Source organism: Pteropus alecto, unplaced genomic scaffold (genome assembly GCF_000325575.1).
Source record: "Pteropus alecto unplaced genomic scaffold, ASM32557v1 scaffold10, whole genome shotgun sequence".
In the NCBI taxonomy this organism is placed as follows: domain Eukaryota; kingdom Metazoa; phylum Chordata; class Mammalia; order Chiroptera; family Pteropodidae; genus Pteropus; species Pteropus alecto.
In genome coordinates, this window is record NW_006431210.1 from 10,013,985 (window position 1) to 10,030,183 (window position 16,199).

The 16,199-nt window shown below is 32.6% G+C and overlaps 1 protein-coding gene across 1 annotated transcript in view; it reads left to right on the forward strand.

Annotated features, from left to right (window-relative positions):
* The window catches only part of GOLGA4 (golgin A4), a 93,343-nt gene that overhangs the window by 70,626 nt on the left and 6,518 nt on the right, over window positions 1-16,199 (forward strand). Inside the window, exons 22-24 of the mRNA XM_025039346.1 lie at window positions 1,319-1,394; window positions 7,728-7,831; window positions 12,692-12,778. Coding sequence (XP_024895114.1) covers window positions 1,319-1,394; window positions 7,728-7,831; window positions 12,692-12,778 — 267 coding nt within the window. The remainder of the gene's footprint in view (window positions 1-1,318; window positions 1,395-7,727; window positions 7,832-12,691; window positions 12,779-16,199) is intronic.

A 16,199-nucleotide genomic window follows, 5' to 3' on the forward strand; every position in this document is an offset into this window, starting at 1 on the left:
TTGAATGAAACAACCTGATTCAAAGACCTGCTGTACTAAGTCCCAGTGTTACTTTTTTTCTACTTCTCAATAGTGTAACTTTCCTCATCTGTTCTCAGGGTTAAAATTCCCTTCTTTTACCATCCTCAAATCTTCAAACTGTCCTATCATAATTTTTGTGTTAGTTATTTTATAGTAGTAAAATACATATAACAAAATTGACCATTTTAACCCTGCAACATATGATTCATTGACCTTTAGTTCATTCACAGTGTTGTGAAACCATCATCATTTTCTAGTTCCGGAACATTTTATCACCCCTAAAGGAAACCCCATGTCCACTGACCATCACTCCTCATTACCTCCTTCCTCAGCCCCTACAACTACTAATCTGCTTTTTGTGTCTATGGTTTTGTCCGTTTTGAGTATTTAATATGAATGGAATCCTATAATATTATCTGGCTTCTTTCAGTTAGCAAGATGTTTTTATGGTTCATTTATGCCATAGCATGTATCAATACCGCCTTTCTTTTTATGGCTGAATAATATTCCATTTTATGGATATACCACATTTTCTTATCCATTCATCAGTTGATGGATGTTTGAGTTGTTTCTACATTTTGGCTATTGTGAACAGTGCTGCTAAGTACATTGTGTACAGTTTTTGTTTGAACACTTGGAATACATATCCAGGAGTGCAATTGCTAGGTCATATGGTAATTATATGTTTAACTTTTTGAGGAACCACCAAACTGTTTTACATAGTGGCACCATTTTACATTCCCACCAACACAGTATGAGGATTCTAATTTCTACACATTCTTGCCAAGAAATTTTTTAAATGTAGCCATTCTAGTTAGTACGAAGTTTATTTCATATGGTTTTAGTTTGCATTTTCCTAATGACTAATGATGGTGATCATCTTATCATCTGCTTGTTGGCCATTTGTATATCTTTGGAAGCAACATCTATTCAAGTCCTTTGCTTATTTTTCAGTTGGGTTATTTGATTTTTCATTGTTGGGTTTTAAATGTTCTTTACATAATCTGGATACAAGTCCTGTATCTGATATATGATTTGTAAATATTTTCTCACATTCTGTAGGTCGTCTTTTCATTTTCTGTAGGCCAAAAGTTTTACTTTCAGTAACATCCAATTTATATATATTTTTTCTTTTGTTGTCTGTGCTTTTGGTATCATATCAAGAAACTATTTGTATTAATTTTATTTGCCTAGAGCTTGTCTTCAGCATTAAAGAATCTAGTGGCTACAGCAGTCTTTTTTTTATATAAGGTTTTACATATGAATTTTATATGATTTAAATATTTATTTTTTCTAGATTCACAATTTAGAAGATCGTTTGAAGAAGTATGAAACGAATGTATATGCAGCAACTGTGGGGACACCTTACAAAGGCAAGAATGATCCCTCATATTATGTTATCCATGGTTATTTCTTGTTGGTAGATTTATAGATGATTTTATTTTTATCTTTGCTAATCTAATTCTTTACAATGAATGTATTTTACCTGTGTAATTCACCAATAACAGTTTTAAGGAAAGAATGGTAGAAATCTAAAACAAAAAATAATGTATATTTGTTGTTTAAAAATTCAAAAGTTTGTTAAGTGAAACTTCAAGTTCCTACTTTATGCTCCATTCTCCAAATGGACCTAGTTGACAATTTATGTACAATCTTCCAGACTTTTCTGTATGTATCAAACGTTTACATAATCCACTACATACACGCATACACACTCATTTTACATGCTTCTGTTTTTTACTATTACAGATATTTACTAATTTTAACCAGGATTTAAGGAGAAAATAATTTCATGAGCATGCTTATATTCAAAGTGGGGAAGGATGATTTGAAAATATTAGTCTCAATTTAAATAATGTAGGCTACTTACAAAGGGTTTTATAGATGAGCTTGGATTTTTATGTAGTGTTCCCTTGAGATAATCATGATCTTTGAATATCTTGTAACAGTTTTCCACTCTCAATTTTACTGCCTCACTGCATTAAGAATAGTTTTATTTTACTAAATGTTTTATAAAGCTTTCTGCTTTTTCATGGCAGGCACTAGGGTATAAATCTAAGCCATTTCATATATTCTTTATGTTTTTGAAAATGCTAATTGCTATGAAATAACATAAGATACTATACAATTTTTAATTAAATTACATAAGGACTTGCTTTGGATTCTTTCCAAAATGCTCTTCAAGAAGAAGAGAAAACCAACTTGGAAGTTTCCTATGGCTCATTACAGAGAAGACTCCTGCTACAAAGATTGTTTGCCATAGCTAAGTCAACATAATGGAACTTTCAGCATAGAACTGCTGAATCAGTGCTCAGCAGTGCATAAATAGTAGTAGTGATTCTTTTTATTAGTTTCAACTTAAGAATTTCATACATAATTTTCTTTTATTTCTCAGTTTTAAATTATAAAATGCATATATATACACGTGTATATATATACACACATATATATACATTAAATAAACTATATATACATATATAGTTTATTTAATGTATATACACATATATGTGTATATATATACACATATATACATTAAATAAACTATATATACACACACACACATAGTTTATTTAATGTGTATATATGACAGAATAATAGTTTGTATATGTGTATATACATATATGTATATGTGTACATATATACATGTGTGTATATATGTATATATGTATATATAGTTTATTTAATACCCATACATACATAATACTAAGTGCCAACTACTGTTATAAAACACATTTTGTATATCAACTCATTTAGTCCTTTCAACAACTCAAGTTGTCTGGTTGAATTATCCTCTTCACCATGCTGTTTCTTTAAAGTGTAAGAGTAAAATGAGCACTCACCATACAGGAAAAAGTATTAATTGCTTCTCCAGGAAAATAGCTATAAATAAGTAATCTACTTTTCTGAAAGATGAAAAACATTGTAAACTCGTGCATTTTGTATCGATATAGCAGAATGAAACACGTAAGTATAGTATATAGATAGATATTTTTTGAAGAGGAAATAGTGTATTATCATTATTTAGTTGTTGATACTCTGTATTTGCAAAGTGTGGTTTGAGTGAATTGGGTTTTCTAGAAGTATATACTTTTAAAAAATGAAATATTCTAAACATACAAATACATGCAGTGTAAATATCAAGTACGGAGACTAGTTAACGCCTGTGAATCTGCCATCTAGAGCATTGCCATACTGCTCTTTAATCTTATATCTCTCTGCTCTTTCTTAAGGGTGACCATTGTCATTATATTATAGCATAAGTGCAGTTCCCTGAAGAAATTTTATTTTAATGATTTTATATGTTTTGGCCTATACACAAATCCTATCATACTGAATATATTTTCTACATATTCTTACCTTTTTTTTCACCCAGCATTATGATTTTGAGATTCATTCTAATGTGTGAAGCTATAGTTAAACCATTTCATTACTGAGTTTAATACATTATGTCTTTATGCCACACTTTATTTATTCTCCTATTGGCGGACATTTGAATTGTCTCAATTTTGCTTTTATAAACAGTTTAACTGTGAACATTGATTCCTGATGTACATTTCAAGTGTTCCTTTAGGATATATTAGTAAAAGTTGAATTTCTGTGTCATAGAATATGCTTGTCTTCCACTTTTCAAAGTTTAATGAAGTAATGCCAAATTGTCTGTAGTGGTCAAGTCTGTTTACACTCCTGCAAGCCGTGCCCAAGCATTCCATTGTTCCCATATTCACCAGTGCTTGGTATTATCTGACTTGTGAGATTTTGCCAGTCTCGTATGTGTAAATAATAGTTCATGAGGTTTCATTTGTTTTTGTTTTTGTCTTTTGCTGAACAAATGATGATTTAAATTCTAAATCAAAGGAAATGTACAGTTACAATGAAAGGCCACTTTCAACTTTGGCATTTAGAGGCTCACTTATTGTCCATAGTTCTTATAATTGAAGCCTTATTGTATTATCCTGCTGCACAGTGTGATTACCTGTTATTTATTCAGTTTTTTAAAAATTCAGGGTCATTAAGGAAAAATTTACACATAGTAATGGCCACCTTTTTTTTTTCAGATATACAGTTAAGAAATTTGACAAATGTATGCAATAACGTAACCACCAACAAAATAGAAATAGAGACTGTTCCATCACTCCAATAAGTTATCTGGTGCCTTGTTGTGGTCATGTCCTATCTCTAGTCCCTGGCAATCAGTAATCTCATTTTCCACTCTTATATTTTTATCTTTTCTAGAATTTTACTTAATGAAATCAGTCTTTTGTATCTGTATCTTTTGTATTCTGTCACCTAGCATTAATGCTTTTAAGACTCATCTGTGTTGTTGCATGTGGTTGTAGTTTATTCCTTTTTGTTGCTGCATAGTGTTTTATTGTATGGATGAACCACAAATTTCTTATCCTATCACAGTTAATGGACATTTAGCTTATTTCTAGTTTTGGGCTACTATGACTACAGCTGCTATGAACATTCATGTCCAAGTCTTTATGTAAACATAAGTTTTCATTTCTCTTGAGTAAATATCTAGGAGTAAAATTGTTGGATTGTGTGATGTTTGTTAGATGAGTCATTGAGTGAATGAGCAGACATCTAAAAAATGTCTGTTGTAGAATTTTATCATAAAGAAAATTCTTTGTGGTTATGTTTTTGTGTCTTAAGAGAGTCTTACTACTTGAGGGTCATAAAACTATCCTCCTATATTCTGTCCTCAAAGTTCTAAGTTTTGCTTTTTACACTTAAGTCTTTAATTGACCTGGAATTGATGGAATTGATTTTTTTATGTGTATCTTTTGTGAAAATCTAATTTGAGATTATTCCAACATGACCAAAAATGGAGGTCTTTTATTCTAAAGGTTAATTTTGTTAGGTACAGAATTTTAGATTGAGAGTGATTTTTTTCTTAGCACTTCGAAGTTGATACTTCATTGTCTTCTGGATTCTGTTGTTGAAACATTTGTTGGACATCTTTCTGATGTTCTTTTCCCAGTTAGTAATATGTATTTCTCTTTGGTTGCTTTTAGGATATTTTCTTTGTTGGTGTTCTGTAATTTCACTCTGGTGTGTCTAGGCTTAGATTTCTTTTTACTTATTCTACTGTCTTATAATCTTTCTATAAAAGATTATATTATCTAAAAGATATTAGTTCTGTAAGATTTGTTCTGATCATCTATTCAAATATTTCCTTTCTTCTATTTTCTAATTCTCATACTATTAGAACTTCTCATTTTATACTACATTTCTTACCATGTCTTTTAAATATTTCATCTGTTTTTCCTCTGGGCTGAATTCTGAAAATTTCATCTAGTTTTTCTGGTTAATTTTCTTACATAGCTCTACCTAATTTGCTATATAGCTCCCTTGTTAAGGATTTTTTTTTTAATCCTCTAATTATAATTTTTATTTCTAGGAGGAAATTTTCTCTCTCTTTTTTTTTTTTCAGATCTCCTAGGTCATTTCTGTAGTCCCATAAATGTTGCTTATTTTTTCTAGTACTATAATTTTTAAAAAACAGCTTTATTGAAATACAATTCACATACCATACAATTCACATACCATACAGTTCACGCATTTAAAATGTACAATGTAATGGGTTTTGGTCTATTTTTTAAAATTGTATAACCATAAGCACAATCAATGTTAGAAATTTTTCATTCCTCCAGAAGGATACCTCAAAACCTTTGGCAGTCATCCCGCCATTCTCTCCATTCTCTCCAGCTCTAGCAATCACTGATCTATTTTCTGTCACTATAGATTTTGCCTATTCTGGACATTTCATATAAATGGAATCATACAATATGTGACCCTTTATGACCGGCTTCTTTCATTTAGCATGTTTTCAAGGTTCTTCTGTTTTGTAGCGTGAATCAGTATGTCTTTCCTTTGTTGCCAAATAATACTCCATTATATAGATACCACAATTTATTTACCCATTCATCAGTTAGTGGACATTTTGATTGTTTATACTTTTTGACTATTATGAACAATGCTGCTTTGAACATTTGTGTACAAGTTTTTAAGGTATTTTCTTTTTTCTTGGATATCTCCCTAGAGTAAGTTTGCAGGCCATTTGGTACCTCTGCGTTTATCTATATGAAGTAAACTGGAAGTATGTTTACCTGTACTTCCAACCTGGTTTTCAAAGTGACTGTACCATTTTACATACAGTATATGAAGGTTCCAATTTTTCCACATTTTTACCAACACTTGTTATTTTCTTTTCCTCATCTCAGTGGGTATAAAATGATGTCTCATCATGGTTTTGATTTCCCTCATGACTAATGATATTAAGCGGTTTTTATGTACTTGCTAGCCATTTGTATATCTCTTTTGGAAAAATGTCTATATGGAGCCTTTGCCCATTTAAAAAAAATTTTTTTTTTATTATTGAGTTATAAGTGTTATTTATATAGTCTAAATACAAGTCCCTTATCAGATATATGATTGCAAATATTTTCTCTCATTTTGTAGGTTCTTTTTTTACTTTCTTGATGTTTTTCTTTGAAGCACAAAAGTTTCTAATTTTGAAGTCTACTTTTTCTGTTTTGTTATTGCTTATGCTTTTGGTGTCACATCTAAAACACCACTGGCTAATCTAAGGTTATGAAGATTTACTCTTTTGTTTTCTTCGAAGAATTTTATAGTTTTAGTCCTAACATTTATTTTTTGGTCTCTTTGGAGTTAATATTTGTATATGGTGTGAGATGAGTGTCTTAACTTCTTTCTTTTGCATATAGATATCCAATGTCGTAATACAATTTGTTGAAAAAGCTATTCCTTCCCTCATTGTATTCTTGGCTCCCTTGTTAAAAATTTGTTGTCTAAAAATTTTATTTCAGAATTCTCAATTCTTTTCCATTGATATATATATTTATCTTTGTGCCAGTATCACCCTGTCTTGATTACTATAAGTTTGTATTAAGTTTTGAAGTTGACACATGTGAGTTCTCCAGTTTTGTTGTTCTTTTTCAAGACTGTTTTGACTGTTCTTGGTCTCCATGTGAACTTTCATTTGAATTTTAGGATCAATTTTTCAGTTTTTGCCTTACCAAATTCTCATTTGCCTTCCCATTAATTCTGTGGTTTCATTTTCCTCTATTCTCCACCCCTTTAGGGATTTCCTACAAAGTTAGAATATTTTTATGCACCATTTTGATGTTTCTTGGTAGCAGAGCACTTTTCAGACTACCTAGTGTACCACACTACTACAAGTGGATGCAAGTATATATTTACATAATGCATAATTATGAATTTATTCAGATTAAAGTTTGTCATAGTGTGACTTCATACATCTGAACTATATTCTTTACTTTTAGATTGAAATGGAGCTTCATTAACAGATAAACTGTAACTTATTATGATGGTCTTTTTAAGATGTTGAATCAAAGTATTTGAAAACCACTATAATGGCATTAATATTTCATGCATTTTAAATTATTTTATCTATAAGTATAGTCTTTTAAAATTGTCATGTCAGAAGAAAGAGGAGGAAGAAAAGGAGGAGGAGGAAAAGATGTGAGAAATAAAATTGTTGTAATACTAATTGTTTTTTATTCCAAGGGAAAAACACCAGTTGGAATTCTGAATGTATGTACAATGCAGTACCATGATGCATCTCTTTGTTCGACTGTTTTTAGTTTGTTTATTTTCTAAATAATAAGTATTTTTTCTGTTTTTTTTCTTTATCATTCAATTTTCTTTTTATTTGACAGGTGGAAATTTATACCATACTGATGTCTCACTCTTTGGAGAACCTACTGAGTTTGAGTATTTACGAAAAGTGCTTTTTGAGTATATGATGGGTCGTGAAACTAAGGTATAAATCATATCTGGCATATTTGGCATGTGGCTTAATTTAAAAGGAAATATGTCTCATTTTTAATATACATATTGATTCTGTATGTTTACTATTGGCAGACCATACATGCTAATAGTAGTGATAGTACTTGTGTCATTGCTTCTAATTTACAATGGTAGATTTTGCTTATATTTCTTACATTTATAAAATATTAATTAAAAAATACTGTTGGATGATACTAAAACTAATAATTGAAAGTTCATTAACTTAATACTTTGTGAAACATGTGTTTGTTGTTATTTTTAACTTCAGATCTTAAATTTAGGAGAATAGCTATCTTTATGGAGAAGTAAGGACAGTGTGGGAGTATTGGAAATGGTCATAATTAAGAATGATGACTCAGGTGTTTAGAAATATTTGACTTTAGTCACTATAAGAAAATCATTCCTTCACATATGGAATATTGATCATTTAAAAATTATCACATCATATGGATAATAATACTTGGCTAATTTGTTTTCTAGAATGTTAAATTTATTGTAAAGTCCCTCAGTGTAGATTCTTGTGTTATTCTTACTTGTATCCCACTGCAGTGTTTTTAAAAAGAGCCTTATTTTGGACTTTTGGTAAATATATCTTGAATTCAATTGAATGCATTTTAAGGAAATTAACAAGTCTTCCCTTGAACAAAATTTTTTCATTTAAAGCAATTTCTGTTTCTGACATTGTTTCAAGTTTTTACCTTCATGCACTTTTACACTGTCTGCATACCTTGGTTAAGAATCAGATAATGAGTTTTCTATTCTTAGAAGCAATCAGTGTTTTATGAGTCTTTGGGGTTACTGAGTCGTAGGGTGCTAAGCCAGTTCAGAGATTGATTTGGAATATTTTTAAAACCTGAAATGTAAGGGCATCAAAAAATCTCTTTAAAGAATATTATGAATTTATGGATTGTAGATTCAGCTAAATGTTAGAAGTTGTAGGGCTAGAAGTCATTTAAGTCCTTGGTATCTATAGAAATCTCATTTCTTTTTTATCAAATAGTTTCAAATTAAAGTAATGATAAGTGTGATCCTGAACATGTGCCACATGAGAGAGATATTAATTTGCAGTGACTCAGTGTCAGTATTTCCTAAGGACATTTTTATTCAAAGCCTAACTAAAACTTATTCTTTCCTTATCTTTTTAAAACAAAGGTAATGAAATATGACTTTCTCTTATTATGTCTTTATTGAATAGCAGCCTGTATTTGAGGTGTAGTAGATAGTTTAATGTTACCTGGTACTATTACAAGGGAAGGGGAAAAGGCATATCTCTTTAAAAAATAGCCTCTCAGAACCTAGGCTACTTTGGTAAATTTGTAAATCTAAAACTACTATCCCAGTGTTGTTGCTAAATAAATTATTTAACCTTTTCTTGGTCTGCAAAATGAAAAAACTGCCTGAACTTGTTTCTTTTGGAGGTTGAAAACATTTGTGGGGTGAGAGCTCTAGAGTTTAAGTCCTTCTGAAGAAAGACCCAGCACCAGCGTAAGGTGTATTCTGGGGCAGCACCAGTTCAGCCATGTCTAAGTTTTCTGTTTTCAGGGCTCTGTAGTTAGTTTTAGGGTGTGACTTGGGAGACAGCTGAAAGAGATGTCCTCCAGGCCCAGGCAGCCCCATTTAATAGCTAGCTGGCAATCAGTGTTGAGGAGTGCTCTCTCTAGTCTTCATCTTCAGCATTCAGTGTATTTTTCTGGTTACTAAAAATGATAAGTAGTCTATCATTCTACCATCACATTTTGTAAATATCGAAAAATCAGTAGCAGACTTTCAGTTTAGTTTACTGCATATTTATTAAACACTTACTGCATCTGACCTTTTGTTTATCACTATGATGGATAGGGAGATGAAATTTGATATTATGATTTTACCATATACAGATGCTCCTTGATTTAAAATGGGGTTACTTCCCAATAAAACCTATCATAAGTTGAAAATGCATTTAATACACACTACTGAACATTGTAGCTTAGCGAAACCTACCTTAAACCTGCTTGAACACTTACATTAGCCTACAGTTGGGCAAATAATCTAACACAAAACCTATTTTATATTAAAGTTGAATATTTGTGTAATTTATTATACATATCATTTTCACACCGTCTTAAAGTCAAAAAATCATTAAGTCAAACCATCGTAAGTCATGGACTGTCTATAGTTGTAAAGGGGAGCTGTTCTCAGTTAAGCATAATATGATGCAGAATGAAGTATGTTAAGCATAATGTGATGCCATTAAGAGAGACACAGAGTCCTCATACTTACTTGTGGGAAGGTCAAGGAAGACATGATGGAGAAGCACATGTGTCTACTGGACTTTAAAGTGGGGCTTAGATTTTGATAGATGAGCTCAGATAGGAGAGAAAGCCTAGACAGAAGGTTCAAGGTAGAAAACTGAGTGAGTTTTGGAATGACACATAGTCTGGTCCAACTAAAACACTGGATTTGTGAGGTGGAAGTTACTCTTCTTCAGGCTGCACAGAGTGTGGAGGGCCTGGAATGTTTTTACAGTTTTACCTGTAGGTATTGTGGGTAGTGACCCTGGAAATTTTTGAGCAGGGATTGACAAGATCAGAGCTGTTTTGAGACAGACCTTTTGCTGATTTTCCCACTTTCTACACTTTAATAAAGAACTTGAAATGGAGACCAGGTTGTGGTTTTAGAATGAGCCAAAGTATCTTTTGGCCTTTGTGATTTGATCTTTATCTTCAGTTGTTTCTTGTCTAGAAGGATCTATATGTCACCCTACCTTTGTTTCTTCATCTGCTTTTGCACACATTGTTTATTTTATGAGGCCGATGGGTTTTTTTAAGACCACGTGTAGGACACACATTCTTACAGTATGAAGTTAAGTAAACTCCCCTTCTTCCTTCTGTCCTTGCAGTTTCTATTTCTTGGGTTTTGACGCTCCATGCTATTATTGATACTAAAATTCAGCCTGTTTTCCTCTTCGGTAGAATGTCTTTCTCGTCTCAACTTTTATTGAAGCCTCTCCCTAAAGAAAACCTGGGAGGAGACGCCACTTCTAAACCAGGTGGCTCATTTGAACTATCTTTTACTTTTTAAGGTCTGAGGATATTGTATGTAGAGTAGAAAGTCTAATTTTTTCCCCAAGATATGGCAGAGAGCTTGGATTTCTTTATTCAGGTATTTTCTTAAGAGCTTTAAGTCTTAACTGAGTAATCAGCTGCAAATTTTGGATCACTGATGAATTTAGAGGTGGGTTTCCATTTAACATTGTCTAGACATGTGAAGAGACACCTAGCTAGAGTTTTTTTTTTTTTTTGGACAGATATGCTTGTGTGAATATAAATGGATTTTTTATTACTTTGAACTTTTTTGTTCAAACGTTTCCTGTAATTGTGAATCTCTGAATTTTAGATTTTTATTTCCTAATAACAGCCTTCATAGGTAGTATATCAGAAAGGATTTACAATTGCTTCAGAGTGTTAATAAAAAGAATACTGAAATAGTTACTACTTCATATTTCTCTTGCCATTTCTTGCCACATAATATGCTTGGTTTCTGGACTTCAGTTTAGCACAGAAGATTCTCTTCTATTTTGGCAATACAATTTAAAGGATGAGAGTTTTTATAAAATGCCTTTTAAGTTCTCCAAGAACTAAGTTGGTATAAATTGTATTTTTCTGATCATCAAAATGGAAGAGGCAAAGATAAAATGGAGAAGGCCGAAACTAAAATCTTGTTGTGTTGAGGTTTGTGGTATTAGTTGATCTGTTAGTTGAAGTAGGTATTAGAAATAATGCACATTGCCTTGCCTGGGCTTAGCATATAATAGGAATTTTAAAAACATTAGTTTCTTTCCTTCCTGGAAATAATGATACTTTTTTCTAATGATGTGAGTTTCCAAAATTCTTGGTTAACTCAATTATGTCATCTTTTCCTCAGTGACCTTCTCTAGTCCATTTCCCCACCCACCACCATCACCACCACACCCATAGTCTGTGTAACTGTCAACAAAGAATTTTAGTGTCAGCTCTTGGGGTGATCCTCCCCTCCTCTGTAGGAATCCTCAGAACAGTAGCACTTGAATTTATATGTAAGCTCTAAACTTGTTCTACTATTTCATACGTGGTATCTTCTTTCCTCTCTGTCTCCCTCAAAACATCTCATCTTGATACAAAATAGGGAATTTCAACCTTTGAGGAGAATTTTCCACGAGCTTATGGGTGACAGTCTGACTTACGGTATATTTATTTAGATCTACACAATTTATGATCTTGTTTTGCAAGCCACCATGTGTAATGTTTGATTCATCATGTTTTCTATCAGACAAAACATCTTGTGTTTATTTAAAATGTAATTTGTATTTCTATTAGGTTGATGTGCTGCATGTCTTAAAAATACCTACTAAGCATGTTCATGTTCATGCAGTAGCCCATGTTTATGAGATATATGATGTGATTTAGTTAAAGCTGAACTTGGGAGTATCTAATTCTGATTATTTAGAGCATATGTTTTGGCGATACATTACTTACTAGATAGATTTCTACAAATAAAAACCCTTATAAAATGAATGAAGAATGAAGTTTCATCTTAATAAGACAAAGGGCCAAGAGCATTAGAACTTTATATAGCTTCATGCTCTTGTAAATGTATCTTCTTAAAATAATATCAACCCGACATTGTGAGGAGTCCTTTTAAATTGAAATTCTAGTGTTGGCTGTTATTTCCTTGACTAATACCTTCACATCATACTTCTTTGGTCGTGGCTTCCATTGAGAGCACTAAAGAATCTCACCAGCAGAATATGTCAGAATGGGTCGAGATATCATCTGCTTTAATATGTATTAGTGATTGTCTCTTGTTTTTCTTGTAGACCATGGCAAAAGTTATAACCACTGTGCTGAAGTTCCCTGATGATCAAACTCAGAAAATTTTGGAAAGAGAAGATGCTCGGCTAATGGTAAGCTTTAAAAGTCCCTTAAGGGAAGGACAGTCTTCTTTAATAGCGATAGGAGGATTTATTGCTATTAAATAAGATTTATTGCTATTAAATAAGGATTTATTGCTATTAAATATTCTATATGGAATTTCTAGAACTTGGCCTATTTATGGAAAGGACAGAAAGGCATTTGTTCCAGTATATGCAGTAATAATTTTTTTAAGCCAAATTATATCATGATGTTTTATAGATTACAGTTCTTTATTCTATTTCAGTTGATTGTCAGATACAATAATTGTGAAAAAATTAAGCATTTTTGAGCTTTTGATATACCCTGCAAGGGAAATGTAGGTAACTGAATTATTAGAAATCTGTGTGTGAGGTCAGCTGTGATTGAAGAGAAACAAACACACACTTCGTAAATTATGCAGAATTCCCCATGCCTAACTTCTTTTTGTCCTGGACCAGTAATTCATTTAGAAGATTCATTCTAAGCAGAGTATGAAACTTGTGTAGTTTTCGTGTCTTGCCCCTGGCTTTCTCCTTCTCCTAATTTTTCCTTTCTTGCTGGAGCCGGCAGTACCTTCCATGTTCTCCCCCCGTTTCTTTTCCTATTTCATGATCAGAGTACTGCTGTTAATTTCTTTATCCTCCCTGAAGCAAGCAGAGATCATCTTAAAGATGGGTTAGCCTGTGTCGTGATATCTCCAGTAAAAAGGACTAAGTCAGTAAATAAGTACCACCCAAAGCATACCATCTTATCTGGACAGACTGTGTATGTCTCTTAGACAAGTTCTTCCTTATCTTGAGCCCAAATATCCCTTTCTGTAGTGGTCATTAATTTGTTCTGGTTTTAACCCATGGAACTCAACCAAAAATCTCAAGATGGCCTAGATAGAAGGTTTTTCCTTTCCAGGCTCAATATCCCCAGCATGTGGCAGCCACTTATGAAGTTCCTTTCCTCTGACCCATGCACAGGATCACTCCTGAAGGAATCCCAGTGCCTCAGGCACATCCTGACCTCCTCTTCCTGGCTTCCTCTAAGGTCATCCCAGCATCCTTGACCTTTGCCCCAATACTCCATGGTATATTGTATTATATACCTATTGTATAGTTTCTGGGACAATTGCAGTTATTTTGGTTAGCATTTGTTTTTTGTAAAGCATTCTTCCTCAGTATTTAGTAATCTGAAAAGCATTGCTATACCTCTATAGTTATTTCTGGTTATAAATATTTTTGATAAAAAAGTATGTCACTATAATGTATGTCCTTCATGAATAGAGAGAATGTTTTAAATTTTACCGAACATCTAATTCTATAACCACGGAGTCACTCAGAGTAGAAGTTTTCCTCTTCACTGAATAAAACAACTATGTTTTTGTGAAAATAAAAATCTCTAATGCAGTTTGAGCCTGTCGACATTATGGTCCAGTTTAAGAAAATATTTTTAAATGATATAAAAAAGCTTTTATTTGTTCATTCTTTGTGGTCTCTTTAACGTTGGAGCATGGCAGACTCTGTTCTTACTGTTGGGCTACATTTGATCAGGATTTGCTCTGTGGTATGGATTCATCCTAAAGCACTGCTTGGCAAGTGTTTTAGGAAACATTCACACATGCAGTCTTAGATTGGTTTGCCTTGAGGGAAACTCATCGAATTGGTGCCTATAAATAGTGAACCATGTAAAATCCTTTTAAAGCAGACAGATTTTTTTAAGTTTAACTAAAAAGAAAGTTTTGAAAAATATTGTCCCCTTGTTCCTGAATAAAGTAGAATTCATTTTAGATAGGGATGAAATGGTGGCTGATCCTTCCTGAAATAGTTCTCCCTTATCCCAGAGTCTGACTGGTCCAGAAAGAAAGAAAGTCCCATTCCAGTACTGCTTTAAGCAGAGTCTCACCTATCATTATCTTTTGCTTAATATATGAGTTCAGTCAGTAATCACCTCTTCTACTTGTTATGGTGATTATAGAAAAATTGAAGACATGGAAGATATGATTGACTGTGTGCAGCCTTTAATTTTAGGAGAAAGAGTTACCATCCATTCATTCATACATGAGTAAAAGATATATCTAAGTAATATAATTCAAATAATAAAAATAAATTCTTAGGAAATATGAAATAACTTAAAATGAACATGAGGTGAAGAAGATCCCAAAGATGACTTATTAATCAACTTGAGTCACCTTTTGTCAGTATAAGGAGATTCTTGCTACTGGATGTGTGACTCATGATTGTTTTTGTGTTTGATCGCAAATTCATCATTGGTGATTGAGAACGTTGAAGCAAGAGTCACATTTGCCTTAAGATTGTTATCATTCATGAAATAAGCAATAAAAAGTACTGTGTTTGAACAAGTCTTGAAGAAGTTTCAACTAATTTGATACCCCTGTTTAGTGAACTGTAGCTGGTTAGACACAGCACTGCAAAGAAGTGACTTTTTTTCAATAGAAAGGTGGATAAGCTATCTAATAGAAGGATACCTAATTATCTTTTCGATGTCATTATATCAAATATATTTTCAGTAGAAATATAAATATATAGAAAACAAAGCTTTTTAGGAGTTTATTAATAATCATTTAAAAGCTGTTTGGTCATATTAGCTTTAAATGTATACTCCAAATGGATCTTTTCTGTAATATGTTATAAATGTGCAGCTACAGTTTCCCTTCTGTTCAAATCAGCGGCCTTGAGTGTTTTGTTATTTTAGGTTTGGGGGCTGAAAAGCTGGCATAAGTAAATCAAGACAAACCCCAAACATTTTGTAGAGCTTCCCCTGTTCATAAATATTCGGGATGCTAGAGAGAGAGAGAGAGAGAGAGAGAGAGAAAGTTCTTTGTGCTGACAGTGTGCAGCCCACATCAGTGTTTGCATTGTTTAGCAGGTATTATAGGAGGAATACATTATGAATACTTTGTGGCATTGATCAAAAGTTTTCCATGGCTACTGGTAAGGTACTTTTCCGTATATCCCCTCTTTATCATCTCTCCCCCACTCCAGTGAGTTTTATATTCTGTTTGAAAAACCCCATTATAGAATACAACAGTTACTAGTAAATGGTTTCAGTTTAACATAATTTCAAGAATATATTTCATAGATGAGAAACCATTATCTGTTAAGGAAGAGTAAATTACAGAGCATAATTAAAATTTGGCTTATTCGAGGGTCATCGTATATAGAGACGGAATCCTAGTCCTTCACTGACATGTTGTAGAAACTTGGGCAAGTCTGTTTCTTTAAAAAACTAACACCATCTTGTTAGAATTGTTGGAGAACCAGAGTATAGTGCCTGCACCAGGTTTTTGTGATAATGGTAGGGGTGGTGGTGATGACTTCTTTTTTCTTTCCTTTCCTTTCCTTTCCTTTTCTTTTCCTTTTCTTTTCTTTTTTTCCTTTTCCTTCCTTCCTTCCTTCCTTCCTTCCTTCCTTCCTTCCTTCCTTC